This window comes from Littorina saxatilis, linkage group LG15, assembly GCF_037325665.1.
Source record: "Littorina saxatilis isolate snail1 linkage group LG15, US_GU_Lsax_2.0, whole genome shotgun sequence".
NCBI classification, from domain to species: domain Eukaryota; kingdom Metazoa; phylum Mollusca; class Gastropoda; order Littorinimorpha; family Littorinidae; genus Littorina; species Littorina saxatilis.
In genome coordinates, this window is record NC_090259.1 from 19,414,447 (window position 1) to 19,428,655 (window position 14,209).

At 41.7% G+C, this 14,209-nt stretch overlaps 2 protein-coding genes across 2 annotated transcripts in view; one reads left to right on the forward strand and one right to left on the reverse strand.

The window, feature by feature from the left end:
• Nucleotides 1-14,209, reverse strand: part of LOC138948775 (uncharacterized) — a 52,113-nt gene that overhangs the window by 29,966 nt on the left and 7,938 nt on the right. The window contains exons 2-3 of the mRNA XM_070320385.1: nt 726-913; nt 266-404 (exon numbers count right to left, since the gene is read on the reverse strand). Of these exons, the coding sequence (XP_070176486.1) occupies nt 266-404; nt 726-913 (327 nt within the window). The remainder of the gene's footprint in view (nt 1-265; nt 405-725; nt 914-14,209) is intronic.
• Nucleotides 8,060-14,209, forward strand: part of LOC138948777 (uncharacterized) — a 408,503-nt gene continuing 402,353 nt past the window's right edge. Inside the window, exon 1 of the mRNA XM_070320390.1 lies at nt 8,060-9,608. Coding sequence (XP_070176491.1) covers nt 8,093-9,475 — 1,383 coding nt within the window. The 5' untranslated portion in view covers nt 8,060-8,092 and the 3' untranslated portion in view covers nt 9,476-9,608. The remainder of the gene's footprint in view (nt 9,609-14,209) is intronic.

Consider the following 14,209-nt stretch of genomic DNA (forward strand, 5'->3'; position numbering starts at 1 on the left):
CTCGCTCTCTTTCTCGCTCTCTTTCTCTCTCTCTCTATCACATTCACACACAAACACACACACACACACACACTCACACACACACCCACACACACACACAAACACACACAGACACACACGCACACACACACACACAAACACACGGCCGTACACACGCACGCACGCACACGCCCAGACATACATACACACACACACACACACACACTCTCTCTCTCTCTTTCTCTATCTCTCTTAAATTGGCTCTTTGTTCCGGGTTCAAACTCACCCACAGGAATGCAAAGAGGATTGTTTACTATGACGTAATCAGGTATGACGCCAACGCAGCTTGTGTTTGTTGACGCCACAATGGGCATGCGCTCGCGCCATTTGAACATGCAGATCGGTTTCCAGTAACACTTGTTCATCTGAAATAAAAATGGCTCTTTACATTAATATAAATGAACAAGGCATAGTGACACGCGCCTGCAAGAGAATAATCATATTTACCTCAAACCAATTGCAAACAGAGAAAAACTAAAGGACGGACAGAGCTAAAAATGATATACAATTCTCCTCTTTGAGTTAAATAAAACGGTTAATTTACTACATCTGGAGACTCCTACTCTTCTCAGATATAATGTTCTTATTTTTCAAAAATGTAAGCGATTAAGGGGATGGCTCGCATCTTATTAATCTTTTAAGGGGGCAGCTCTCATTTCATTAACTTTTTTTGTGCTACAAATTACCTGTGTCAAAGCATTTTGTGCCAGCCCTCGACAGTCTCGCTCTGACACGGTGCGCCCGGTAGCCTCGTTCTGATCTGCACGTGCTCCCACCAGGAACTGTGGGCCATAGATCACGGTACCCATAGGACAGGTCAAGGTCACCCTGTCTCGGCGTCTGGTAATGTCCTTGACCCACATAGCTCGATTGTCTGCAGGCAGAAACAGACACATAGGTACAGGCACAAACAGACACACACATGCAAGTATACACGCACTCACACGCACAAACACACACACCCACGCAAGAAAGCACGCACGCACGCACACACACACGCAAGCACGCACGCACGCACACACACAAGCACGCACACACACATACACACAAGTACCACATATAAACAAGCATAGACAAACACACATGCACACAGACAAACAAACACACACAACACACACACACACACACACAAACAAACATACACAAACACACACACACATTCTCTCTCTCTCTCTCTCTCTCTCTCTCTCTCTCTCTCTCTCTCTCTCTCTCTCTCTCTCTCGCAGCCTTGCATGCCTTCTTACAGAGGCTGTTTTCAAAGGCCTTGTCGATATTTTTGGCCTTTCTTTCCATTTCTGTCTGTCTGTCGTGTTGAGGCATACACGTTCTTCTGAATACCAGTCTCAGTTCATTTTGTAAGATGTAAGTAAATTCCGCACGGTTACAGATACTATATATACTATTTCCCTTCATCTTTGGTTGTACGTGCCCTGTTAATGGTTTACATTGCTATACGCTGAGGAACTTGTATTTAATTCGACTTGATTTTATATACGTAATGTGCAACATAAACTAAGTATGACTTTCCAGAAGAATGTTCGAACGACTTCTTCGTTGAGAAGACTGATCTTTACAAGTGGAAACAATCTGTCCAATTTTTAATTAGTCGATTTCAAAAGAGGTTACTCGTGTTCCCTTAGTCTCGGTACGGTTCGCAAAATAAATGTGCCAAAAGTTTAGGTTTTTTTGGAGAAATGACAAAAAGTTTTAGGGTTGGCGGGATAAAATAGGGTCGGTCGGGTTACCCTAAACCAACATATATTTTTGTTTAGCCTGAAGTCAGGGCGAGGCACTTGACGTTTTTGTCGCATTTTTTTGTTGACTCGTCAGGAGGATTTTGTGATAACACGCAACAGCAGACTCTGTGACAAAACTTTTTCCTTCGAACAAAATAAAATAAAATAATGACAATTTTTAAAAACAATCCGTAATGTTTTCATATTTTATCATATACATTTATGAATGTATGTATTGGCAGGGGCGGACGAGGGGGGGGGGGGGGGGGGGGGCACAGGGGCCCCGAAAAAAAAAAAAAAAAAGGAAGAAGAAAAAAAAAGATTTTTCTATGCTGATTCTATGACCATTTCTAAGTTCAAATGGCACCAGATGGCACCATTTTGCTTCTTTGGGCAAACAATTTTTTCCGGAGGAGCATGCCCCCGGACCCCCTAGCAAATTCGGGCGCTTCGCGCCCATCACATTCACTTTCGATTCAAAGTGCCCCCCCCCCCCCCTTACAAAGCAACTGATCCGCCCCTGATTGGTGTATTTATGTATTTCTCTTTTTTTCTCATTTTCTTCCAGAAGATTTTGGTTGAAACCTGTTCCATTTCTCTTGTTGCCGTCTTCGGGTTTGTATGTGGTGAGTACATTTTCATTGTTATTTACCGCCATTACCTATCTTGCGGCAATTGATCGCGTATGCGACAAGCTTTCTAGGATCTGCGTCAAACAAATAGTTTGTGCCGAGCCCTGAATATTTAGAATGAGAATGGCTTTCCATGGCAGGAAGAAGGACCCTGCCACTCTCTACAATATTTTCCCCATGACACAGCAATTTTTTCAGCCAAGCAAAATTTGACAGATAATACAGACAATTGCTTATTCCCTTCCTGGAGATTATCAGTTTACGTTCTTCCTTATTGCCCGTTACACTCGAATTCCATTCACAGCCGCTCGAAGTATACATACTCATACATTCATTGTTGAAGGTGAAACAACAAAACAAAGTGTTCAGAACGTTTGACCGATAATACTGACAGTGAGCTCTCTTTCTAGAGATTATCAGTTAAATTGTCTTCCTTATTACTTGCTAAACTGTAATCCCACAGAAAGCCGTCTAATCTGTATCCAATATTCAAGATAAGACCTTGGCAATTTCACTTTCATATTTCTTGTCTTCATTTGGTCTTGTTCAATTGCAGTCTTTTTACATTTAGTCAAGTTTTGACTAAATGTTTTAACGTAGAGGGGGAATCGAGACGAGGGTCGTGGTGTATGTGTGTGTGTGTGTGTCTGTCTGTCTGTCTGTGCGTGTGTCTGTGTAGAGCGATTCAGACCAAACTACTGGACCGATCTTTATGAAATTTGATATGAGAGTTCCTGGAAATGATATCCCCGGATGTTTTTTTTCCTTTTTCTGATAAATACCTTTGATGACGTCATATCCGGCTTTTTGTAAAAGTTGAGGCAGCACTGTCACACCCTCATTTTTCAATCAAATTGATTGAAATTTTGGCCAAGCAATCTTCGACGAAGGCTGGACTTCAGTATTGCATTTCAGCTTGGTGGCTTAAAAATTAGTTCATGACTTTGGTCATTAAAAATCTGAAAATTGTAAAAAAATAAAATTGTTTTTACAACGATTAAAATTTACGTTTATCTTATTCTTCATCATTTTCTGATTCCAAAAACATATAAATATGTTATATTCGGATTAAAAACAAGCTCTGAAAATTAAAAATATAAAAATTATTATTAAAATAAAATTTCCGAAATCGATTTAAAAACAATTTCCACTTATTCCTTGTGGGTTCCTGATTCCAAAAACATATAGATGTGATATGTTTGGATTAAAAACACGCTCAGAAAGTTAAAAAGAATATAGATAAAGAAAAGCGTGCTATCCTTCTCAGCGCAACTACTACCCCGCTCTTCTTGTCAATTTCACTGCCTTTGCATCGAGCGGTGGACTGACGATGCTACGAGTATACGCTTTTGCTGTAAAAATGCAATGAGTTCAGTTTCATTCTGTTAGTTCGACAGCTTGACTAAACGTTGTAATTTCGCCTTACGCGACTTGTTTTTACATTTAGTCAAGTTTTGACTAAATGTTTTAACGTAGAGGGGGAATCGAGACAAGTCGCGTAAGGCGAAATTACTACATTTAGTCAAGCTGTGCAACTCACAGAATGAAACTGAACGTAGTCCGCCGCTAGTGCAAAAGGCAGTGAAAGTGACGAGCCTGTTTGGCGCGGTAGCGGTTGCGCTGTGCTTCATAGCACGCTTTACTGTACCTCTCTTCGTTTTAACTTTGTGAGCGTGATTTTAATCCAAACATATCATATCTATATGTTTTTGGAATCAGAAACCGACAAGGAATAAGATGAAAGTGTTTTTAAATTGATTTCGAAAATTTAATTTTGATCATAATTTTTATATTTTTAATTTTCAGAGCTTGTTTTTAATCCAAATATAACATATTTATATGTTTTTGGAATCAGGAAATGATGAAGAATAAGATGAACGTAAATTTAGATCGTTTTATAAAAACAATTTTTTTTTTACAATTTTCAGATTTTTAATGACCAAAGTCATTAATTAATTTTTAAGCCACCAAGCTGAAATGCAATACCGAAGTCCGGCCTTCGTCGAAGATTGTTTGGCCAAATTTCAATCAATTTGATTGAAAAATGAGGGTGTGACAGGGCCGCCTCAACTTTTACAAAAAGCCGGATATGACGTCATCAGACATTTATCGAAAAAAAGAAAAAAACGTCCGGGGATATCATTCCCAGGAACTCTCATGTAAAATTTCATAAAGATCGGTCCAGTAGTTTAGGCTGAATCGCTCTACACACACACACGCACAGACAGACAGACAGACAGACAGACAGACAGACAGACACAAACACACACACACACACACATACACCACGACCCTCGTCTCGATTCCCCCTCTACGTTAATACAATTAGGCAAAACTTGACTAAATGTAACGAGGGTCGTGGTGTATGTGTGTGTGTGTGTGTGTGTGTATGTGTGTGTGTGTGTGTGTGTGTGTGTGTGTGTGTGTGTGTGTGTGTGTGTGTGTCTGTCTGTCTGTGCGTGTGTGTGTGTAGAGCGATTCAGACTAAACTACTGGACCGATCTTTATGAAATTTTACATGAGAGTTCCTGGGAATGATATCACCGGACGTTGTTTTCTTTTTTTCGATAAATGTCTTTGATGACGTCATATCCGGCTTTTTGTAAAAGTTGAGGCGGCACTGTCACACCCTCATTTTTCAATCAAATTGATTGACATTTTGGCCCAGCAATCTTCGACGAAGGCCGGACTTTGGTATTGCATTTCAGCTTGGTGGCTTAAAAATTAATTAATGACTTTGGTCATTAAAAATCTAAAAATTGTAAAAAAAAAACAAATTTTTTAAAAAACGATCCAAATTTACGTTCATCTTATTCTTCATCATTTCTTGATTCCAAAAACATAAATATGTTATATTTGGATGAAAAACAAGCTCTGAAAATTAAAAATATAAAAATTATGATCAAAATTAAATTTTCGAAATCAATTTAAAAACACTTTCATCTTATTCCTTGTCGGTTTCTGATTCCAAAAACATATAGATATGATATGTTTGGATTAAAAACACGCTCGCAAAGTTAAAACGAAGAGAGGTACAGTAAAGCGTGCTATGAAGCACAGCGCAACCGCTACCGCGCCAAACAGGCTCGTCACTTTCACTGCCTTTTGCACTAGCGGCGGACTACGTTCAGTTTCATTCTGTGAGTTGCACAGCTTGACTAAATGTAGTAATTTCGCCTTACGCGACTTGTTTTTTACTGTCAAGATCAAATTTTAAAAAGGTTAACTTCGAGAGGTACATAAACGATGTCACTCGGCAAAAAAAACCAAAAAAAACCCAGAGAAAATCAACATTTTGCAATTCTTCATCACACGCACGCGCACACGCACGCGCACGCGCACGCGCACGCTTGTACATACAGAATTGAATAGAGTCGTCAGTTGATTTGGTAAAAATAGTAGTTTACTTAATACTAGTTTTATTTTTTTGTTGCTCAAAATTAATGGCCTGGCCTGATTAATAATTAGGCCTAGGCATTTTGAGTCGACTTTGCCAAGTTAATTTGAGGCTTAAGTGCTGTTTTTAGCGTCTTCCTCGTGTGTGTTTTCTTCAAGGGGTTGACAAGGAAACACAATACGGTCATGGGGTATTCAACCCGCCACGCTCTTGCGTTGCGAAGTGCAACAACAAACATTGAAACCAGAGAATCTAGTTTGAAAGGGTCATGACAATAGATCAAAATGGGGGTGGGGTGGGGCAGGGGTCGGGGTCGGGGATGGGGTCGGGGTTGGGGTGGAGTAGTTGTGGGAAGGGGGGATTGGGAGGAGGGGGTTTAAAAACAACAGAATAGTGGTGGCAAAGTGTTTGTTACAGTCCACCGCTCAGAAAGTTCACCTCAAACTAGTGTCTTCACCAAGAATACTTTTCTTCTGTCGTAAAGGGAACAGGGAAAGCGCTTTATTTAAACCGGGTTTTCGCCTAATTAAAAAAAATAAGTTTCCCAAACACATGCTAATCTTTAGCACTGGACATCGAACCTTAGTACAGTCAAACCTGACCCAACGAACACCTCTCAACAGCGACCACCTGTCCAAAACGACCGCTCTGGAGGATTCCAGGCGAATTGTTCTTCTATATATTCACTGTTCCATAGCGACCACCTGTCTAAAGCGACCACTTTTAGACCGTCCGTTTGGTAGTCGTAATAAACAGGCTCGACAGTATTTGAAAATACTCATGACAGCCTGCTGTTGTTGACTGTTGTGTTAAGAGCAGATGAACCACGCTTTTCCATCTATTGTAATTAATTGTATGGACAATACATGATCTTATGACTTATGACTTATGACTTATGACTTATGTCAAAGTTGGACCCGCGTTTCTGTTTACCGTGGACAATACCAACTGTAAAACCGCAACACGGTGGCCTAGTGGTAAGGCGTCCGCCCAGTGAGCGGGAGGTCGTGGGTTCGAACCCCGGCCGGGTCATACCTAAGACTTTAAAATTGGTAATCTAGTGGCTGCTCCGCCTGGCGTCTGGCATTATGGGGTTAGTGCTAGGACTGGTTGGTCCGGTGTCAGAATAATGTGACTGGGTGAGACACGAAGCCTGTGCTGCGACTTCTGTCTTGTGTGTGGCGCACGTTAAATGTCAAAGCAGCACCGCCCTGATATCACCCTTCGTGGTGGACTGGGCGCTAAGCAAAAAACAAACCAACCAACTGCAAAGGTAGCGTCCACCCCGGGTACACGGTCATGTTCACTGCTACAGATCTGTCAAGCCTTTCACGGGGAATAAGGGCATCCTTACACTTACACACATACCAACAATCAATAATCAAGTCTTTGCTGACATTTGTGACCCTCCACCACGAAATGAGTCGCATGTCACCTTTGCATGATTTTCATAATTTTACATTTTTCCTAAAGAGTTTTTTATGCTCTATCCAGTGGTGAAAACCGTTTCAGAAAAGAGAGAAAACTTAGTTGAGTTATAAGCCTGTGACTAAGGTGACCCTCACACTCTTACCAGACACTCCCCGGACTTATATTAAGCCTAGCGCAGAACCGCGCGAGGTGACATGCGACTCATTTCGTGGTGGAGGGTCACATTTGGTTATGATCTGGTTCAGCAGAAACCCTTTATCGGTAAACGTAGCAGGGCGAAGCCTGTCGACAAATCGATGTTCGATCCTTTCGCGTATGCAGTCGCATTTGCATTGGTTTGGGTACTAAGTCAAACGGATGTAGCAATTCGACGTTGTCGTGGAATTTTGGCGTACCTCTTTTTAAACAGCCTTTTCAGGAGAAGGACACAAATAATTATTTGTTATTAGGCCAACAAAAAAAAGGTGTGGTTAAGGTAAGGGGTCTTTCAGAATTAAAAAAATTCCAAAACTCCAAAAAAAAATTGGAATTGGGTGGGTGGGTTAGCCATCAATTTGGAATTTTTATTTTTTTTGGGAAACTCAACAAAATCTTATTTTGTAACTTTTCTCGCGCCTGTAGTGAGTGACATTCCTTGGTATTATTAATACAACGTTCAAAGAAAGGGTAAACAGTGTTCAGTCTCATGTCAACTTGCTAAAATAAGAAATGTGAATATAAAGCAGTGGCTGAAGGTTGAGAGGGAAGAGAATAAAAGACAGCAATTGAACTGTACTCACCACTAAACGTCCATTTACAGTAGTGGCGAGTACAGTTCAATTGCTCTCTGTTATTAAAATAAGAAACCCGAGTTAATAATGTTCACTACATGGTGTATGTGTGATGACAAGTCAAAGATTGGTGTTGGACGACCCGCTGTCAGCCGCTACCATCAGCTCAGGAAATTCTTTGTCGCTGGCGACGACCCAAACTACAACGACCATGACTTCCCCACCCCAGGATATCTTATCTGCCCCTCTGGGTACATGGTGATCAGCCAGCCAAAGCCGGACGGTCTGACTCTGTCTGACTATGACATCACCACAGACAGTTCTGGCCGTGACCATGTAGTATATGGACATACGGGTCCACTTGGCCTATTCAACCGGGCCTCCATGTTCCACCAATCGAATGTGGAGAAACACGTCAACGACTTGCTGTACATGAGTGAGATGCCCGCGTTCTGCGCCCAGTTTGAGAAGCCAATGATGGTGATTGTGACGGACGGAGGCCCAGACTGGTCACCACAGTCTCCCCTCGTGAACTTCTACTATGGGAGACTGTGGCAGGCTCTGAATCTGGATCTGCTTGTGGCAGTGACCTACGCACCAGGACACAGTGCGATGAACCCCATTGAACATGCATGGTCACCGATCAGTGGGGAATTGGCAGGTCTGGTTCTGCCAGACAGGCTGGTAGGAGAGCGGTTCCCTCCTTCAAGGCAGAAGCTAGGGGGACAGGAGCGGCGTGAGAAGGAGGCAATCTTGTTCGACAGCAATCTGGCTGTGCTGTCAAACGTCCTAGAGTCAAAGACATTTGATGGCCACCAGGTGAGACCAGTGAAGGTGCCATGCACAACTACGGTCCCTGGACTCCAACGGTACAACGACTACGAGAATGTCAAGAGATACTTCAAGGTGGGCATCTCCACAGTGTATTCCACCCCAGCCCTTGCCAAGATTGACAAGGAGTGGCAGCTATTCTCAAAGCACATTGACAAGCGCCACTACTCTGTCATCTTTAAGAAGTGTGGTGAACGTGCCTGCAGCCACTGCTTCCAACATCCCATCGAGTGCAGAGATGTGCTGGATGCACTTCCGACGCCTGAGAAGGGAGCGCTGTTCTATGCTCCAACACCATCAGCAGATGACAGCCACTTCAAGACATACCTGGAGCTGAAGACAGCGGGCCCAGACACTGCCTACACAACATCACTGGGAGTTGGTGGTGTGACTGGCCGCTGCACCGAGCCAGGCTGCTGCTGGGTCTTCGGCTCTGCTGCAGATGAAAATAGACACACCCGCCTTGTGCACAGAACGAAATGCGCACGTGGCAAGCGTGAGTCTGACCGTGACATCGACGGTACTCCACCAGCCAAAAAGACCAAATACTACACCACCTGCAGAGTTTGTGACAAGACTTTCCCCAGCCCACACTACCTCAACAAGCATAAGACAGAAACTGGACATAAAAAGCAGTAGCAAGCGATTCCATTTTTTTGGGGGGGAGAATGGGGGGTGGGTGGGTGTGTTCTGTTGATTCCAAATTTTTTTTGGAGTTTTGGAATTTTTTTAATTCTGTAAGACCCCTAACATAGCCATAAAAATAGGGTAGGTAGGTAGGCAATCACTTTTTTTTAAAACTTTTTTTTCTAATGTGTACAAATTAAACCTACTTGACAGGGAAGTAAGTGTGGGACTCGAGCGCTTTCGCTTTCATTGCGTTTTCTGCACTCGGTTTTTTTCATTATTATTATTATTTTTTTTTTTTTTTTTTTTTTTTTACAAATGTAATAAAAAGTTATAGGGTCGGCCCCTAAAAATAGGGTAGGTCGAGTTACCGTAACCACACATTTTTTTTTTTAGGCCTTATGAAATAGTGTTTATATTCATTCCTGGTATGGACAGAAAGATAAAAGAATGTAAAACAACGCACTGATTGTCAATCTTATTTAAGAAGAAAAAAAATTCATGGACAATGATTGACGAAGTCGAAAGCTAAAAAATGTCAAAATCATTAACAATCGAGCTACGCCAAAATTCCACGATGACATCGAATTTCAAATAATGACTGGATTTCGTGGAGAGCGGACATTTTGTTGGGTGAAATAATTGAGCAGATTGACATAAGTGTCACCAACGAAGTTATTTCAACAACAAAAGTTCCTATTTACATGTGAAGCAGCTAAGATGTTGATTTTGACATGTGTTTAAGTGGAAGAATGCTCTTACAAGTCTCAACATATCTGTGGTGGAGAACAGGATCTCTTGCACGAGAACAGTGGTACTTTTAACGCCCCCTAAGGCTAATGTTAACGTTAAGGTACCATATAGTCCTTTGAAAATATCCTCATGGAAATTCGGGCTGCATTCTCCCTTACCTACACGGGGTTGTTGTTTTTACATTTAGTCAAGTTTTGACTAAATCTTTTAACGTAGAGGTGGAATCGAGACGAGGGTCGTGGTGTATGTGTGTGTGTGTGTGTGTGTGTGTGTGTGTGTGTCTGTCTGTCTGTCTGTGCGTGTGTGTGTGTAGAGCGATTCAGACCAAACTACTGGACCGATCTTTATGAAATTTGACATTAGAGTTTCTGGGAATGATATCCCCGGACGTTGTTTTCTTTTTTTCGATAAATACCTTTGATGACGTCATATTCGGCTTTTTGTAAAAGTTGAGGCGGCACTGTCACACCCTCATTTTTCAATCAAATTGATTGACATTTTGGCCAAGCAATCTTCGACGAAGGCCGGACTTCGGTATTGCATTTCAGCTTGTTGGCTTAAAAATTAATTAATGACTTTGGTCATTAAAAATCTGAAAATTGTAAAAAAAATAATTTGTTTTTAAAACGATCCAAATTTACGTTCGTCTTATTCTTCATCATTTTCTGATTCCAAAAACATATAAATAATTACCGTAAAATCCCTAGCACAGCTTTAGGGCAAAATTGGGGGGTGGGCGTTTGCTAGGGATAGACCCCTTTGCACAAAGTAAGTTTTGTGCTCAACCGTGTAATTGAGTGAATACAAACTCAGAAAGCATGTAAGTTAGGTCGTGTGAGTAGAAGTGAAGGAAAAAAGAAAAAAAAGGAATTTGAGGCAAAGAAGGCCAACCATGAGAGAGAGAGAGAGAGAGAGAGAGAGAGAGAGAGAGAGAGAGAGAGAGAGAGAGAGAGAGAGAGAGAGAGAGAGAGAGAGAGAGAGAGAGAGAGAGAGAGAGAGAGAGAGAGAGAGAGAGAGAGAGAGAGAGAGAGAGAGAGAGAGAGAGAGAGAGAGAAAAGGACTGGCTCTTCTGAAAACAACACGAGCATAGTCATTCATATAAATTTATGAGTAAAAAGAAAATCGCCAGACCTTTGCAAGAACAAACAATAACAACACAATTCTGGGAAAAAGAAACTTGATGAAATGTCGAAATGTCAACACCAATGAAGCCCTTTCTTTCTGTACAGGGAAGAAATTACACGATCGTCTTTGGAAATGAAACGTTAACTGAACTTGGATTTTGTCTTCAAAAGGCCCAATCTTTCTGAGAAAGAAAAACCCACAAACTTAGGAAAAAAAAGAGAAGAGAAACTCGAAAAAACATGAACGATGGGTGGGAGTGAGGAGAGGGGACAAAGAATAAGAAAAAAGGAAAGAAACACGAAAAGGTAAAGAAGGGGAAAAAGATGACTTTTAGAACAGTCTGCAAAAATCCTGGTGAAAGTGAGCCTATAGTCTCTTTGAAAAAATCAGGGTGGGCGTTTGCTAGGTAGTTACCCCTGTGCACAACTTTTGGCCCAAAGTGGGGGGTGGGCGTTTGCTAGATGGTGGGCTTATGCTAGGGATTTTACGGTATATTCGGATTAAAAACAAGCTCTGAAAATTAAAAATATAAAAATTATTATTAAAATAAAATTTCCGAAATCGATTTAAAAACAATTTCATATTGTTCCTTGTGGGTTCCTGATTCCAAAAACATATAGATGTGATATGTTTGGATTAAAAACATGCTCAAAAAGTTAAAAAGAATAGAGATAAAGAAAAGCGTGCTATCCTTCTCAGCGCAACTACTACCCCGCTCTTCTTGTCAATTTCACTGCTTTGCATCTAGCGGTGGACTGACGATGCTACGAGTATACGCTCTTGCTGTAAAAATGCAGTGAGTTCAGTTTCATTCTGTTAGTTCGACAACTTGACTAAATGTTGTAATTTCGACTTACGCGACTTGTTAATCATTAATTTTGTGTTATTGTTTTGTTGGTGGGGTTTTTCCTGCACGTGTGTGGGTTCACGTTTCCAAGCCTTGAGATTTTGGGATTATCATGCGCGTGCGTGCACATGAGGGTCAGTGTTTGGACACCGAGGGGTCTGCGGCACAAAGTTGACTCTGGGAAATACATCCCTCGCCGACCCCGGGATTTGAACTCACGCCGATAGCGACAAACTGGTATCAAAGCCAGCGCCTCTACCCACTGAGCTATCATCCCGTCCCTTGGAAGCACACGCCCACCCCCACCCCTACCCCCGACCCAGCCCCCAAATCCCAAAAAGGGTGTTTGGTGGTTAGTTTAATGTCTTCCTTGTTTGAATAAAGTTAGTCGGTTAATGCAAGGCAATCCTGACAACACGACATACAACACTGTCGTGAGATTGAAGAAATAGTCAAGTGCGTGAACTGTCGGAACTTTAGTTCGAACTTTCGTAGGGTGGCTAAAGACAATAAACTATTAAACTCGCTTTAAACTTGTTCGTAGAAGAAGTTGACGACCACGCATGCCCCCCCCCCCCCACCCCCACCCCCGCGGAATTTCTTTTTTTCAAGGAAGCAAAATGCTGCAATCTAGGGTCACCTGAGCTCAGAAACTGCCATTTAATCATATCATTCTCTCTCTCTCTCTCTCTCTCTCTCTCTCTCTCTCTCTCTCTCTCTCTCTCTCCCTCTCTCTCTCTCTCTCTCTCTCTCTCTCTCTCTCTCTCTCTCTCTCTCTCTCTCTCTCTCTCTCTCTCTCTCTCTCTCTCTCTTGACGTATAATCTTGAAGGTCTAAAACGCCTCTATGATCCAGATATAGGTTCATATCTATCAACATTTGATTTTGTGCTACTCGTGGAAACTTTTTCAATAACTTTTCCGACTTTGATATTCCCGACTCATGAAGTATTTGTATCCCCAGGCATAAAACTGTCAGATAGTGTAACTGCACGCCTTTCCGGAGGAACTGCTCTGCTTGTCAGAAAAGAACTGTCCCGCTTTGTGACTAGAATAGAAACAGAATACGACAACATGATAATTCTAAAGTTGTCGAAGAGTCTCTTGGCCACAGTCCAGGACGTGATCTTATTGGGTGTGTACGTGCCCCCAATCAATTCTGTGTATTACAGAGAAACGGACATTTCGAATGGCATAGCTGTCATTGAACATTGCATGATGGATATTATACAAGACTGTGGTGACCTCCCTTTTAAATTAATTGGTGATTTAAATGCCAGAACAAGTTCGAGAAATGCGGTGCACAAAACACTTCTCGATGAGAATCTCGACATTTTTTCGATACACGAGGATTACGTAGAAAAAGACTGTGTGAAACGGAACTCAAAAGACAAAGAACTGAACGAATATGGTAAATGTTTACTCAGTGTCTGCGAACAGTTCGATCTGAAAATTTTGAACGGTGGCCAGGGTGACGAGCGTGGGAATTTCACATATATATCCACCTCGGGTTGTAGTGTGATTGACTATATTATTGTCTCCAGACTCCTCCTTGATTTGCACATCAGAGTGCACGTAGCGGAAAAAATTGAGTCAAAACATATGCCTGTCGAGTGCTACATTCAAATACAAAGTGAAATACATGAGTTGGATAGAAAACAACCAGGGACGTATAGAATTGACAAACTCGTTTGGTGCCCTGATAAAAGGGAAGAATTTATGGCGTGTGTAATTTCTGAAGAGGTAAAACACTGTTTTATTGAAGCAGAAAGCAAAATAGACATGGATGTAAATGCCTCGATTAGAAAGTTTACAGAAGGACTGCTTATAGCTGGAGAATGCATGAAAAAAAGTATAACAATAGGAAAAGAACGTAAACAGGCATGGTTTGATTTTGAATGCAAAGAGAAGAGGCAAGCTGTAAGACATGACTTACGAAATGTCCACAACGGTATTTTAGACAAACTTGTGTACACACAAAACAGAAATGAGTACAACGAACTTAACAGATGCAAAAAAGTTG